Below are 16,895 nucleotides of genomic sequence, written 5' to 3'. Positions count from 1 at the left end.
TGAGGTGGGTTTGGAACTTAGTGAGTTTGCAGAGCTGATAACCCTAAAATTTTGTCTAGATCCTGAGTGAGACATTGCTAGTGAAAAGCATATAGAATGAAGAATGATGCCCTATTATTGATAATTTTAAAATAGATCTGCTTATAGCATTGTGCATATAGTTAACACTACCATATTGTATACTTAAAGCTTAGTTAAGAAAATGGATTGCATGCTTTGAGTTACCACAATTTTGAGAGAAAGAGAGAGAGGTGAAGAAGAGGAAGAGGAGGGTTTTTCTGTTAGTTTGTTTATTGTTTTAAAAACATGATGGCTGTTCTTGGGCTGGTAGTTGTTGATTTTACTAATAATTCTGAACCCCGTCTTGGAGATAACTTAAGACACATTTTTATCTCCTTGTTACTGAATTTAGGGTTCAGAATTTTAACAGTGGATCTGTAAACATTTAAGGCATGGAAAACAAAACCACTTCCTAAATATCATGGTGAATATGGTGAAGAGAGTTCATACTCGTTTTTTTAGTTATTTGCATCACAGAGTACATGATAAAATTTAAAAGAAGCATAATAATGGATGTTATACTTTCAGCAAAGTGAAAACACATTAGAACATATCAAAATTAAGTGCTGATCTTTCATAATCATTGATGTAAAATCACTGGGTCCATTTCTTAGACTCTTCTTCAGAAAATTTAGCTCTTCGCCTGTGGCAGAGACAATAGATGAAGATGAAGATGTGCGGGCTGAGAGACTGAGGGTGGAGAATGGTGCTGCTGAGTTTGACCTGGTCCAGCTCCATCGTCTCACAAAGACCTACCAACTCATTCACAAAAAAATTATGGCTGTAAACAACATAAGCATTGGGATACCTGCTGGAGAGGTAAGGAACTGTGTCTTGTTTCTATTCTTTTAAGTGGCATAAGTTACAAAAATCTTCAGTTATTTAACTTCAATTTTTTTTTAAATATGAAACTTAAGTTCTGAATATTTCCATGAGATATATGAGTGTGTATATGTGTGTGTGTGTGTGTGTGTGTGTGTGTGTGTGTGTGTAATTTACATGTCTATAGTACTTGTCCTGTGAATCTTTCCTCTTGGCAGGGGGATTCATTAATAGCAATCCCACAGCAAGTCCCGATTCCTTACCCAAATTCCTCTTCTCTCTGGGGTGGACTTTCCTGCAGAGAGACTGTTCAGACAGGGTATTCTCTTCGATATTTCATTTCCAGACCTTTCCAAAAAATACCATGAGGAAATCAGAAGTTCTCGAAAAAAAAAAAAAAGGTCCTAAAACAGCATCTATTTATATTCTTGCTATTTTCACAGACACAATATGAAAGCAACTTGAAAAAAAAAAAAAGAAAAAGAATATGGCTATTTCCTTTAGTTTTCTGAGAAGAACTGCAAACTTCATGCACCCAATTTATTAAAAAACATAAAAAATATAGCTTTAGCAGCTTATTTAGTAAATTTGTGATTTTTGTGTGAATAGTTCAAATCTATAAATGTAATTACATCATTGGGTGAGCATATCTTACTGGTGGGGTATTTTATGGGTGTCACAGAAAGGGGTGTTATTGCAATATGTAAAGCAGATCCTCTGTATGTACAAATATTCAGATGGCAAAAGGAAAAAAAAACAACAACACATACCCATTTCTCTTAAAAGAGAAAGATTTACCAAACTACCAAACACCACAAATAACTCTAATGGCTTATTTTTCTTGGAAATGATTTTTCCAGGGAAGAGGGAAAGAGACAACAATAGCAGTGTATCTAAGTTTTTCATCTTTTTCTCCCTCAAACTAGTGCTTTGGCCTTCTTGGGGTGAATGGAGCAGGGAAGACCACCATATTCAAGATGCTGACTGGGGACATCATTCCTTCCAGCGGAAACATTCTGATAAGAAATAAGACTGGGTATGAAAAGCTAAGGCTTTCACTTACTGAAAAGCACCAAAATTGAAACAATTTCAGCGAATGCTTTATGTAATTTTGTGGTTGTATTATTAAACTTTTAGATGGAGGGAAAAAAGCTATTGAAGTAAAGGATATTTTTACACCTTAAAGTATGACTTTGATAGTGGGATTATTTTATCCCCTTTTATCAAAATTACCCACCACCATGACCAAAATAGAGCCACCTTCCCAACATTTGGGGACCAAGGAAGACAGGTCTTTTGAAACTCACATGCTTTTGATCTTCTCCATTCAGGTCGCTGGGCCTCGTGGACCCTCACAGTTCCTTTGTTGGCTACTGCCCTCAGGAAGATGCTTTAGATGACCTGATGTCAGTGGAGGAACATCTGTATTTCTATGCCAGGGTGCATGGAATTCCAGAAAAAGATATTAAAGAGGTGAGTACACATGTGAAAAACTCGTTCCTTTGAAGACCATTGCTGTTCCTGTTTCTCAGTCCACTGTACCCCCCAGGAAACTAACTTGACATCTGGAAAACGGTGACATTTTCCTCCTAGCAATGACAATGAACCCGACTTAGCTTGATTGTGTGTCCTGCATACACACCTGTGAACTCAGCTTTAGAAACTCCTCAGCCGTGTTTGTTCAGTTACCCTTTTAAGAACTGTCAAACAGAGGATCATGCTTGCATTAGGCTATGAGTTGGGCCTTGGATGCTGATGCCTGTACTTCCTTTGGTGTCCAAATAAGCATTGACACCTACAATTAACTGCCAAATGCCTGAGTGACACAGAACAGCTTCCATTTTTATTTATTTATATTTTGATGTTGGGGATTGAACCCAGGACCTTACACATGCTAAGCACACGCCCTACCACTGATCTGTGTCCCCAGTCCCCCATTTTGATTTTTAATCTGTGAGTCTATCTCACTGCAGCTATTTGCCTTTGTAATGGGATGGCTAACCCTTAGGGCAGTTTCCTCTGTTTCACAACCCTGGAGACCTGCTGTATAAAGTCCAACCAGGATTTCATTATTTGCCAGGGCTATTTAACTACAGAAATAACCACAAGAACCCATGATTCCTAATGCACTAAAGTTTTGATAGTGGGTCAGTTTTAAATAGACTTAAAACCTTTGTGACAAATCGCCTCTCAGTAAGAAGAAAGATGGAGCAGTGATGACAATCAATGAGAAACCTGCCTTTGAATTCTTTTTTAGTTCTTTTAAGCTTTTAAGCTTTATAGGAGAATCCTGTGGTAATGCAGCATAAAGTACAATTTGCAGTTGTAAACACACACACACACACACACACACACACACATTTGGGGGAAAGAATCCCATTTGAAAATGAGTCTCTGAGGAATTGCTTTTTATTTCTTTAAATAAACCATGAATTTTGAAATGGGTCTTTGAAAATGGAAATAAAAATCTATATTGAATTTAAATGTTTTCTTTTTTTCTACATCTATATTGTCCATGACAAGATTTTCTTTCCACAAGCCGATTTTCTTCTATTTGATGCTTTAAGGGTTTGGGTAGGGAAAGGTCAAGCTAATTCTTCTTTTATTATCCACAGACTGTTCATAAACTCCTTAGGAGACTTCACTTGATGCCCTACAAGGACAGAGCTACCTCTATGTGCAGTTATGGCACAAAAAGAAAATTATCCACTGCGCTGGCCTTGATAGGAAAACCTTCGATTCTATTGCTGGTAAGAGATTCATTAGGAAAAAGGCTACTAAGTAGTTTAAACACCATATCCTCTTGTGCATGCTAGCAATTTCATCATCTTTATTCAAGTCAATATTTAGTGACATCTTACCACATGCCAGCTATTATGCAAAAATGCACCATGGAATTAAGGGAATTTACATCAGCACAGAACTTATGACCACATAGGTCCTCAGAAAACATTTTTTTTTTTTTTTTGTCTCCTGAAGCAATGTGGGTCTCAGTGAAAATGATTAGCATGGGAATGGGAACTAACTGAGACAAATTCGGGGTATTCAAATCACTAAGTGAAGTTATGGAATGTGACAAAAAATTAATTCCCATTTATTGACAAAATCATTATCTGTTGGGAACTGATGAGATAAACTGGGATTTTCCGTTTCTTAGGAGGACAGGCACATTTTAGAACAATGTGTTGTGCTATGATTTTATTTCTTTGAAGCTTAAAAATATGAATTACCTAACCTGAAATGGGATGGATAATATACCATGCTATTTTGTCTGAATTTAGGAGAGGGAGAGCAAGAAACCTATTCTACATTCATATTTTAATTAAGAGTTGGAAAATTAAATTGATCACCTGAAAATAAAAATCGCACCTAGGAAGATATAGTATTCTGTCCTCCAGGCCCAATATTGAAGAAGGATTTATTTCAGAGAAACAAAATTGCCCTTATTTTAGAAGATCCCCTTCATTCAGTGACCTCCAAACTCTGAAAAAGAATTAACTTATGCAATAAAAATCCAGTTATAAATCACCACATTATTCCAGAGTTAAGTCATACAGCGGATCAAATCATTGAAATTGCCCAGATAGAATGATGCACAGCCTAGCTTTCTGTAATACCGGCAGCTTCTAATGTGTCGCATCCCTGCCAATCGATGCTTATAATAGAATTCTATTGTGTAAGTGTCCCTTAAATTGAACACAACAATCCTTAGGCACCCTTGTGAGATAATACATGTAAAACATTTTAAAATATTAAAAGCACTACTTAAATGCTGTATAGTAATGAGCCCAATGAAATAAGTTCTGAGAGAAAGACCCTGTTTTCTCTTTCTACATTTGTTTACTATGTAAGCTATTTCCTTCAAAAATACGAACAATGTCAGTCTATCTTTTACTGTTTCCCCAAATTAACACTCACCCCTTTCTTTAAATTTAACATGTTAGGGGCTGGGGCTATAGCTCAGTGGCAGAGTGATTGCCCAGCATGTGTGAGGCACTGGGTTTGATCCTCTTAAAAATAAACAAATGAAATAAAGACATTCTGTCCATCTACAACTACAAATTTTTTTTAATTTAACATACTACTATAAAAATAAGCCACTGATTATCCCATGTACGTATTTTCCACTTCAGATACATTTTTAAATTTTTACGTCCTCTTGACCTATATTTTGTTTCTTTAATCATCTGTCAGGATCTATGATTGCTTATTTAGATTATCTGCTGTTGCATTTTGAATTTGGCGTCTGAACACTTTTGAAAGCATCATTTACTTTGAGAAATAATGTCTATTTCTACTTGGTAACTTCTGCAAATCTTATTTTTGTTTTCCAAGGAGTGTTAGATTTCAATTAATAACATAAAACTAAAAATATGCCTCCAACATATTAACTGAAATGTCAAATTGTGTTCTTTTCTGCTTCACATAGCACGTTATCACTCGCCGTCACAATTCTGCTTTCATGAGCAAGATAGCAATCTTGTTGATGTAGCTCCCTATATATATGTGACAATGTAGAATTAAATGTAAAACTCCTGCCTTGTCAGTAACTGAAGCAGAATTTTTTTCCAAAGAAACCTAAGAGATGGATGTAAAGCCACAGGGTGTCAGCTTTCCTGAGACTTTTTTTTTAAAAACAGATTGACAATTTTATATAGTTAATTTTGAGCTTTTTGACGGCAGCAGAAAGAGACCTATTAAGTATGAAACAAGTTTAGTCACAGGACTTCGAAAACAGATTTCTGTTCTAGGGAATTGAGATGCAGTGATTCATGTAAAGAACCTCATCAAAACTTAATTAATTTGATAAATTTTTCTTGTAACTCCCTATTAAGGATGAGCCGAGCTCTGGGATGGATCCTAAGTCGAAAAGGCACCTCTGGAAGATCATTTCAGAAGAGGTACAGAATAAATGTTCTGTCATCCTCACGTCTCACAGGTAATTCGAGGGCAGGACCTTTAAAGTCAAAGGGCACCATTTTAGAATGATAACTGAAAAAAGCAGTTCCATGTAATCTGTTTAGATGATCCGCACCACAATTGTATGGAAGGGTTTTATGTTTGTAGATTTCGGGCAAGTCAAGCAGGTTTCATGATGAGAACATTGGGATGAGGCAGAGTGTAAGATCTAAGCAGTGTTTTTGAAAACAATTTTTCATGGACCTACAGCCCTCTTAACTCAATGATGGCTCCCTATTCCCTGTCAAATAAAGTTCAGGATCCTTAGGCTTAGTGTGCAAGGCCTCCTGGCCTCATCTAATCTCCAGCCTCTTTTTCCTGCGACATTTCTGCTGTCAGTTGTCGTGAACTCGCTCTGCCCTTTCCTATCTCCTTTCTTCAGCTGTGCTTTCTACTTGAAATAGTCTCTTCACCAACTATCTCTGGGTTCTAATCTTACCAGTTTTTCCGGAACCATTTCATTGGCCTTTCCTCCCATGAAGTAGTCCCCCTGAATCAGCTAAGTATCAGAGGTGCTACAGCATTTTATCTGTGGCTTTCTTATGAGGTTGGTCTTATGTTGTAATTTGGATTAAGTTCACCTTGCATTATAATGATCCTATAGTGGAAAAAGTATTGGATTTGTTTATTACCAAGAGACTTATTTATATCTTAGCTTCGTCCTCAGCACACCGGAGCCGATCATTTCATTTCCATGAACATTTGCATGAAGTAGACAGGGTGATGCGTAAGATTGCCTCCAGTTCTCATTGTCCATGAAATGAGAGAGCATGTAATTGAGTACAGGTTAACTAGTTATAAATCCAAAACATAAAAGCCAACAAGAGTATGAGGCATAATGAAAAAGCTTGGGGTTGTTTTAGAAACCTTTCTTAGGAAATGTACATCCTGAGTCAGAGCCTAAAAGATTCTGAAAGAAATATTGTTTTTGATAGAGAGGGCATTCTAGGTGAAAGAGATGGCCTTGAGTTTTAGAGGAAACACTAATAAACACTCCCTGAAGACATCCCATTTATATTTTAGGAGATTCTATTTTTTTTTTATTCTCCTCCAGGAGAGATTTCTAAGGTGCTATAATGAAATGATTAAACTTGTGCTTATGAACTTCAACCCAGTTTTCTATGCTCTGAATGTTGATGTGATTCTGCTCTGTCTTTCAGCATGGAAGAATGTGAAGCCCTCTGTACCAGGCTGGCCATTATGGTGAATGGGAGGTTCCAATGCATAGGATCTTTGCAGCACATAAAAAGCAGGTAAAGAACCAATATGTTGTTTAACACATTGTGTAGGACTGTCAATATAATGGTGCCTCAGTTAGTTTCAAAGAGTATGTCAGCAACCTGTTTTGCATGTAGTAAAACAGGTATGGAAAAGCTGATCATTGTAAGTAATCATTGACTCACCTTAAATTTACATTATTTTATTAAGGGTTTATTATACTTTTTTATTAGTAACTCCAATCTTTGAAGGCCTAAAGCTAATAATAATATAAAACAAATAATGTACAAATGAAATACTCTGAGTAACTATTTTAAGAGTTTACTGAATAATAAATTAGGCCTTGACAAGTATATGAAGGCATAGATTTTTATCTAGCATGTTCATTTGCCATTTGCCCAGGCTTTCACTAAGCTATGTGACACTTTTAGCACACTGAAAATCTTTTAATCAGGAATACATAGAGAAATGTGCATGAATATTATATTATCATCAAATTCAAATTGAATTAATGCTTTCTATTCATCAGGGTGTATATGCATTTATACATATCCATGTTAATCTCCAAACTTCAGGATGATACTTTATACCTCCTTCAGAACAACCTGACTTTCTTATAAAATAGTATTAACCAAGATAAGGAAAAAAAAAAGATAAATGAGGCCTTTTGCTGCTCTTAGGGAGTTTGTTTTAACTTGTTTAAAAATGATATTTTTTGATATAGTTAGTTCCAGCATATTTATTTAGTATTTATTTTTAAACCCCCAGTAATTTTAATCTTCACTGTTGATACTGAATCTCCAATGCCCCACTTCTCAAAGCTTTTCTTACTTTAAATTAGAAAGTATTTAACCCCAGAAATTGCCATCGTTTGCCAATTTATTAATGTCAAAGAAAGTCAAGATTTTATGTTTTTCTTTCTAATGTTGCTTTTGCCCAAAGAATCTGACTTAGTTTAGAGGTAGAAATAAATAAGAAACCAAGGCAGTGAACTTATTTCAAGTTTGCAACATGCCCTGAACTTTTATGGCAAAATGATAGTCTTTATATAAGAAATGGGGCCGTAATGGTCGGCTCGGGTCCTATTTCATTATCTAGAATTTCAGGGGAGCTATTTTGGCAAAATGTAACTCATACTGTATTTTGCACTTTTTCTTTCTAGGTTTGGACGTGGATTTACTGTCAAGGTTCACTTGAAGAATAACAAAGTGAGCATGGAGACCCTCACGAGGTTCATGCAGCTCCACTTTCCAAAAACGTACTTAAAAGTAAGTGTAACCTGCCTGTGGCGCTTGGCCAGCTTTGACACTCAGAATATCTGACATCACAAGGAATGTGCACCACATTAGTTTCAAGTTGCATAAGATACTCTGAAGCACACTTAATATGAACAAAGAATTTCAAATGATTTATTTTTATACCTATTTAAAGTTCACAGAGTCCTTTCATATACAGGCATTTATTTCTCTCTCAAACAAAAGTTTCATGACCATACAATATTTGTTTTCAAGTTTTATACAGTGCCAGTTTACTAGTTACATATGTTTGGGACCTGAGGGATGACAGGTATTACATGACCAAGGGCACTTCTTAGGCATAAGAAATGTTAGTGAGTTCCAGAATGTTATAGCTGGAGGAGGTTAACTCCTTTGTTCCCCTCACTTGAAAAATAAACCCACAAAGATTTGTATGATCCTCATGTCCCACAGTAGTTGAAGTCTAGCTTTGATTTTTAACTGACATGTGCATTGTGTAGCCACAGGATGGACACATAAGATTATATGCAGCGTGTTCTTAAAATTAATGCACTTCCTTCTGGAACAGCAATTTATAGAAGTTGATGAAATGGAAAATAGTCCTTTTAAAAAAAAATCAGATCTGGATTAATGAAAAGAAGCCACAGAGCCATGGGCTGAGCCCAGCTGTGCTGGGTGATACCCAACAAGACATTGAGTCTCTGATCCTTGTTTTTCTCATATGTAAACAAAAATCAACATCTACTTCACAACATTGATGTTAACTTTAAATAGGTCTTAAAAATAAATCATTTGAAATTCTTTGTTCATATTAAGTGTGCTTCAGAGTATCTGTGTGTCCATAAAGATACTTCATACTCTGTAAAGCACAATATTAATGTGAACTGATATTTAAGAACAAAACAATGCATCTTTAAATTAATTCTTGTATCTCTACAAATTACTTTTGCCTCAGCCTCCACAGGCTTTGGCTAACTTCTGTAGGAAATAATAGCTTTCATGATTGTTATTAAGACCCATTTTCTATCATTTAAATTTAAATCAAATTTTAAAGTTAAAGGATACCTTTATGCACAAATTTTGTTGGTCATATACTTTTTCTTTTGGTAAATCTCTGAGCTGAAATCTTTATTTACTGAGTGATGAAATTACATTTTCCCTGGTCGGTTCCTCAGGAGACCAGTGCCATACATGGCAAATGAAGTGATGATAAAAATTTGATTTTTCCCTGAGCAGAACATGCTTTACAAGTCTGCAGTGGTTTCTACGTCTCTAGAAAGGAAACAGCCAGAGCAACAATCAAAGGTAGAAATAAGGAAAGTGGTCGGATAACCGTGATAGGCATAATGCAAAAAAGAGTCCATCAGGGAGGTCAGGTACCGAGCAGAGGGGTGAAGAAAAAGAGATCTTGAGGAACAGGCTGAAACACACCATCCCGACCTGACCCATAGAAACCACAGGGGTAGATTCTGAAATAAGAAGCCATCCCAATCATGGTGTTTAGAAAGATTGCTGTAGCTGCTCCATGCCAGAATAAATCAGTGTCCATTTCTAGGGTTCTGAGGAGACTATTGCAGCAACTCGGATGTGGAGTGATAAGTATCAAGTTAATAATGTCAATGATGCAAACAGAGAGGAAAGGTTCAATTTGAAAGACATCTTAGAGAAAAATGAAAGACATAGTAGCCGATTCAATATTCAGAAAAGTGGTGTTATTGATACTCCAGGGCAGTAAGAATAGAGTACTAGTGATACCGTTGACTAAAATTTTAAAAACTGAAAAGAATCTTAAGGAGACTTGAGAAGGAATATGACGTCATTTGGATGAGTATCTCCTACAGTGCTTTTGAAATGTAACTTCTTTAGCCAATAGAAATTGAGCAGCTCATTTCCAGCCTTTTGGAACAATTGTAACACAAAAATGCAACTTCTAAAATTGATCTCAGAGAAAGATTATGTGAACGGAGCATAAGCTGATGTGTGAGGTACCATTCCGCAAATTTTTTTTTTTCAGGCAACATTATGACTTTAGAAGTGAATATGAATGCAGAATGCTTTGGAATTTTTATTAACTTTTTAATTTGTTTTCTCTTTAACGTTCATAAAATTTTTCATCTCATCTCTACAAGCTGTTAGTTTAAAAACACCCCTTATTTACACAGTAGCGTCAGATTCAGTGGAATGAATTTCAATATTTTTCTTAACCCTCAATAAAGTAATATCTAATCAAGTCAATATTACCTAACATTGCAAAATGATTTATTTCTTTTGGTTCCCATAGGATCAGCACCTTAGCATGCTAGAGTATCATGTGCCAGTCACGGCGGGAGGAGTAGCAAACATTTTTGATCTGCTGGAAACCAACAAGGCTGCTTTAAATATCACAAATTTCCTAGTGAGTCAGACCACTCTAGAAGAGGTAAGGGGTATGCTACGATCCATGTGCACAGTGTCACATATTAATTATTATGCATCCTGGTTATTTCTTTTTAATGACATTCAATTTGTTTTTAATTGAAGCAACATCTAATCTTGCACCTGAAAAACTTAGCAAAGAGCCTCATTTATTTTGGGATATTGAAAAAAAGAAAAAGATGTGAAAGGCATTAACTATTTTTTAAAGGAGAAATGAAGATTTTTCTATTCTATGTCCATAAGTTTACACGTATATGGGAAGCAACAAAACGTACTTTTTGACCTACAAAAAAAAAAAATAGCTGTCAATGCTGTCCTTACTCTCTCCTGATAGGTTTTATAAGGACATTTCATTGGCTTCCTGGATTAGGTGGGATGGGAGGAGAGTGAGAGAGAATTTGCAGAACTTTATGTCTACTAAATTCACACAGTTAAAGCAGCCACTGCAGAATCCTCTTCTACTTACATCTGTCTTAATTACATTTATATTCAAGAGCTAGAGGCTGAGTAGGTCATTCATCATCACCTCTGCACTGTCTTAACTAAGTTCAGCCCAACCAACGTGACATGTAGAATGTTTGATTGTGTCTGTCATTGAAAAGGGTCTGAAAATAAGTCCTGACAGGCTTCTGTGTCAATGTATCATGCTGCATTTTATGAATAACTTTTTTAATGTGGCTTTAGGCATCTTAATAGGGACTTAAGATAATTGTGGCCCTGCTAACACAAAGATTTAGTCTTTGATTTGTGACCAACTACCAGCATCGTGCCTGGCAAAAACTAGACACTTGATAAATAGTTTTTGGATGAATCGATGTCTAATAGACTTAAGGACTTCCTGTTAAATAATTGGCTAACTAAACAGAATGTGGGCTTTCTATACAAATCCTATGTTGGTGCATTATCCCTTGAAACTAGTGACATTTCTCTCAACATTTCTATATAAACATTTGCTAGGACTTTTGAACTGGGCTCCTTGTTTATACTTGATAGAGATATTGATATAAATCATATGGATACAGATATGTAACTATAGATATTCAGCTATCGCTTTAGATTAGATATGATTATAGATGTAATCACAGTCATAAATACAGTCACAGATGTGTTATTTTCAAACTCCAGGGAGAGTTGACTGCATAAAAGGACTCCAAGTGAGGATATATATATATACTTATGGGCATGAGCCTACAAAATCTGGCTTTCTGATTTGCTTTTCCATTTCTGTGTGTGTGTGTGTGTGTGTGTGTATGTGTGTGTGTGAGAGAGAGAAAAAAACAGAGAGAAATTAGCCTTATTGTCTCCTTTGGTTTATCAGCACTAATGGCCTTATTTTCCTTTGAAAAAATAACAGGTTTTCATCAACTTTGCCAAAGACCAAAAGTCCTATGAAAATGCTGATACCAGTAGCCAAGGTTCCACCATAAGTTTAGACTCACAGGATGACCGGATAGAGTCTTAGCATCCTTGACTCATTCAATTTCAGCAAATGGCCAATGGATGTGTTTTGAAGAAGACAGCACTTCCTCAAAATCTCTTCATTTTTAAAGTGTTATACTACCCATTCCATTAAGTCGCCATTGTGTAAGACTTAAAAGTTATAAATGAAAAGTTTATTTTCCTGAGGTCAATGAATGTTATTGTTACTGGAATGGAATTCTGTATATTCAACACTGTGAGCATGACGTATGTGTTCTTATGCAAAGGTGAGACTACCTGTTGATGAATGTTTTAATTTATTACTTTCAATAAAAAGATAGCCTAAAAGGCATGTATATTAGTAGGCAGAAAGTAAGAGTGAAGAAGAAAAGTAAGGTGGATTGGGGTAGATAAGGTTGGTGAACAAACAAAATAATTTATTTCTAAAAAATAACAGGATACACATCATCATGGATACGAGTCCACTGTGATAAGTAAAGTGCTAAGATTAACATTGGCAGTAAACAGAGAGCACAATGTCTACCAGGGGTGTGTGTGTGTATGTGTGTGTGTGGGGGGGGGGTCATGGTTAGTATCATGTGAATACAATACTGAACCCAAAGAAGTGCCTTTCTACAAGAAGCCATAGAGGGACAGTTTACCCTGGTGGTAAGCAGAACCTGAGTTCCTTCCTGGCCTGCCTTGTCAATCATAAAGCTCAAGTGGAGACAGAAACTAATTGTTCAGATGGGCAGATACAAACCCTGAAAACTGATTAAGAGTTCATGTGCTGCTGGCAGGCGACATTCTTTAAACTCTTACAGAAACCCTCATATTCCACGTTTCTCCTCGGGAAATGTTTCTGTGGAGGGAAAATGAATATGAACATAATTTTCAGCTGATTGCCCTGCTGACCCAGAATTGTGTGAATGGCTGTGGACAGACTTCATAACAGTGCTGAGTTACGTAATCCTCAAGGAAGCTGCTGTATGTACTGTGTGTGTATGTGTGTGCATGCTTGTGTGTGTATATGTACACGTTTGCCATTTTGGGCACAATTGTTTCTGTTTCAAAAACCAATAAACTCCAAGTTTAGGGGAAAAAAAAATTTGTGTTGTCATTTCATTTCTTTGAGAAGAGCCAAGAAACTAAAAATATAGGTCATGTGGCCCACAAGTCCCGTGTGTTCTGTCCCTGCTTTCCTCTCCATCCTGCACTCCAGCCATCTCCCCTGGCTCTTTAGGATCTAGTCATGCTGGACTCCTTCAGGTTTTCTAATGCTTCAAGCTCCTTTGCGTCTCCAGACCTTCACACATGCTGTTCCTTTGTGGGAGATGCTCTTCCCTCACCTTTTGTGCCCATCTAACAGTCTTCAGAAATGTGACACTTTCTCAGAGAAGCTTTACTGCCATGCTTTCTCTGTTGAAACCTGACTCCCCACTCTTCTACTACCATATTTGTTTGTGCCTCCTACTGTTCTGTCAAATCATGCATAGTAATTTGTCATCTATGCAGATTAAGAATACATATCTTAACAGATGGCAACATGACTTATCTTGGGATACCAAAATGCATTGAGTGAGTATAATGTATAGATAAACCTTTTGGAGTAAAAGAGTAGCTTTAATAATGTGGATGTCTTCAGGGACCAAAGAGCCAAAAAAAAAAAAAAAAAAAAGATGGCCAGGCTCTCAAAGAAGAAAAGGAATCTGCTTCCTGGAATTTGTTTTTGTTCTGGTTGATTGGTTGCTTGATTCCTTCGGAGCAATGGTGGGAAAGAGCAGTACAGAAAACACATTGAGGAAAGAGGAATCAGTGAGATAATGGACATTTGAATACTGAAGAGAGAGGAAAGTCTGGCAAAAGAGGGAAGTGGTTGAATGGACTTTTGAAACTAAGAATATTCCAAGTACTTTCTTCACATTTATTCACTCTTCGACCTTACTGTGGGCAGGCCTTATTACCATCAAATCTTCATTAATCACATTCGCAAAGACTTCACATGAATGAGTGTCCTGTGGAAACAGAAAGACATCCGTTCACATCTTTTTCCTTTGAGGGGCAGAACAGTACTGCTTCATCTCAGAATCAGAAGGGGCGCCCTGGGACGTGCTGAGAAGGGCTTCTAGCCATCCCAGGACATGGATGGAAGATTCCAGATAATCTTATCTACCTCTCTGTGGGCAGGAGAGCCACAATTGGCTCTGGACTACTCTAACTGCACATTTATTTGAATGGGTAGTATTTCTTTCCCTCGTTAGATTTGGAATTTGTCAAGGACTGAGATCTATTTTGATCTTCCTCACCCTCCCAGCGATATCTGCACACACAATAAGTAATTGTGGCACTCAATGAATTCTTGTTGGTTAAATGAATAAATAAATGAATGAGAAACAAAAGAGAAGCTGGCATAGTTGATATGGTAACCAAGCATCCTTATTTTGTTTAAATTTCTGAAATGCAATGCAGTTTCCCATGAGGTATCTTATTCAGAGAAAAGAAAAAGGAAAGATGATGGTTGATTCCATGTTACAGATATTATGGTGAATCCACTGGGATGGGAGGATTTTGATTTCCTTTTTGGAATTAGAATTCTAATGCTTTGCTTTTGTACATTTCTGCACATTTATTTCTACTCCTTCTTGTTTTCTGTTAGGATGTACTATATATGAGTTTCTTGGGCCCTTTTTACATGTAAGTAAGGAACACACATGAAAAACTATCTTTGAGCTCACATCCCTTTGGGCTTCTCTGTAATAGAGAAAGTGTTTTGAGACTTCTCAGTTCTCAGAGGATTGCCTCCTCTCTAGATAACACATACAGAATCTCCTTTTTTTAAAATATGCATTATTTGAATTACCTCTGAGGAATGTGGCAATTTTCACTTCATCTATAAAATCCAATTTTCATAATGTTAAAATATTGTATATAAAATCAGAAGAATGGGAAAATGATACACATAACTACCTTCTCCAAATATGCTTTCTGCCTGGCTGATCCACTCCTGGACAAATGGCAAATGCTAACCTGTGTGAAGATGATGGAGAGGGAGTGGGCTCACAGTCTCTTACCCCACCTGACCCTAGTAGTCAGCTTGCTTCATTAACCAAAGCTTCTCAACACAAGGCAGTGGCACAAAAGAATATTTCATTTGGCATCATTTATTACAAGATTAATCCTATCTTTCCTTACTTATAAATCCAGCCTGGTTTTCTATAATCTGAAAAATGAAATGCAGAGTCCTTAACTGATTCTCAGAGTATTTCATAATCTGTTCTCAACTCTTCCATCTCTCTTTCCTATGTAGTCTCTGCTCTGATTACATGAATTTCCTATTCCTATTTACATTAGATCCTTTCCAAGTTCCATGTGACTTTTCTCAAACTACTTTCCTCCTGGAAGACTTCTTCTCCCTCTGCTCTCAGCTTATATTTAGAATCTTCTCTTCGCCAAATATGATATGTCATATCATGATATGTCTTTCTGATATGTCATTTCTTTAAGGAAAATTTCCCAGAGAGCCTCATGCGAAACGAACCATTCTATTTTCTGCAATTTTGTGTATACCTCTACAGAATCATCTCCATAAATTGTTGTACATGTCTTTCTTTTCCCATTATACTCTAAGTTCCATAAGGGTAGTGACTCAGAATTTTCTCATCATTGTATCTCAAATATCCAGTACAATATCAATACATTCTTGTTGCTCAGTAAATCTTTAAAGGAAGAAACAAGTCTATTTCAATTTAGAAATATTTTTATATAATTTTTTTTCCTTAACTTTCTTTTTTCACAGTCATGTTTGCTTTAGTTTTAGAGACTATTAAACTTTAAAGCTAATTGCCGGGGGAAATGTGCAGATAACTGACATTTTAAATTAAAATGTGCATCCATTAAAAATGCCAAGCATTGGACATACTATCATTTTATTAACAGTATTGCCTATGATTGTGTTTACCCAAGGATATTGAAACTGAAGATGGTATTTAAATCAAATACTGTCATCAAAATAGAGCTATGCTTAATCAGTTCTGTTACACAAGTAGAAAAAGCAAAGTAAGGCATGGTTATAGTTAAAATAACAGCAGCTACCATTTACTGGTGTTACATCATTGTGAAACATTGGGGTAAATGCACCACCCTTATTTTATTCTTTTTAAATTCTACAGCCAATTTCCAACTCATATAGACCCTTTAATTGACTAGAACACTGATGTTTAAGAAAATGTAATTATCTTGCCTATAATCATTTAGCCAAAAAATAAACACACCATATCCAGAAGTAGACCACACCCAAAAACATTTGAATATGTTAATATAGATACACAAAATGCACTAATAACTTAGTGGTAAGTTGTATTTTTGTCTGTGTTCACCCTGGGGAGGGAAATAAAAGTTTCCTTGTCCTCTTTTACAAGTATACTCCTCCCTTTGTGAGGGCTTTGTTCTTATGACTTAATCACTTCCCAAATGCCCGCCTCTCTACATCACAATGGGGATTCAGTTTCAACATGTGAATTTTGAGGACATACAAACATTCAGACCATAGCAGATGTTATAATAAGTAATTTTTTTCTTAACTCCCTTATCAGATTATTCATTGTTTAATGTAAAGAAATGCAACTAAGTTTTGCATGTTGACTCTATGTCCAGCTACTCTAGTAAATTCATTTATTAGTTCTAGTTGAGTTTTTTTTTAATTTTGCAGAAGTATATCGTCTTTAAGAAGAGATCATTTTACTTCAT

At 36.2% G+C, this 16,895-nt stretch overlaps 1 protein-coding gene across 1 annotated transcript in view; it reads left to right on the top strand.

Moving 5' to 3' along the window:
• Positions 1 to 13,239, top strand: part of Abca12 (ATP binding cassette subfamily A member 12) — a 120,173-nt gene extending 106,934 nt beyond the window's left edge. The window contains exons 44-52 of the mRNA XM_078018480.1: positions 675 to 879; positions 1,809 to 1,918; positions 2,214 to 2,355; positions 3,498 to 3,632; positions 5,718 to 5,821; positions 7,002 to 7,094; positions 8,222 to 8,327; positions 10,597 to 10,734; positions 12,085 to 13,239. Of these exons, the coding sequence (XP_077874606.1) occupies positions 675 to 879; positions 1,809 to 1,918; positions 2,214 to 2,355; positions 3,498 to 3,632; positions 5,718 to 5,821; positions 7,002 to 7,094; positions 8,222 to 8,327; positions 10,597 to 10,734; positions 12,085 to 12,192 (1,141 nt within the window). The 3' untranslated portion in view covers positions 12,193 to 13,239. The remainder of the gene's footprint in view (positions 1 to 674; positions 880 to 1,808; positions 1,919 to 2,213; positions 2,356 to 3,497; positions 3,633 to 5,717; positions 5,822 to 7,001; positions 7,095 to 8,221; positions 8,328 to 10,596; positions 10,735 to 12,084) is intronic.
• The last annotated feature ends 3,656 nt before the right edge of the window (positions 13,240 to 16,895 follow it).

The sequence above is a fragment of the Ictidomys tridecemlineatus genome, chromosome 7 (genome assembly GCF_052094955.1).
Source record: "Ictidomys tridecemlineatus isolate mIctTri1 chromosome 7, mIctTri1.hap1, whole genome shotgun sequence".
NCBI lineage: Eukaryota > Metazoa > Chordata > Mammalia > Rodentia > Sciuridae > Ictidomys > Ictidomys tridecemlineatus.
Note: the sequence above shows the minus strand (reverse complement) of the source record. Positions and strands in the feature narration are given on the sequence as shown.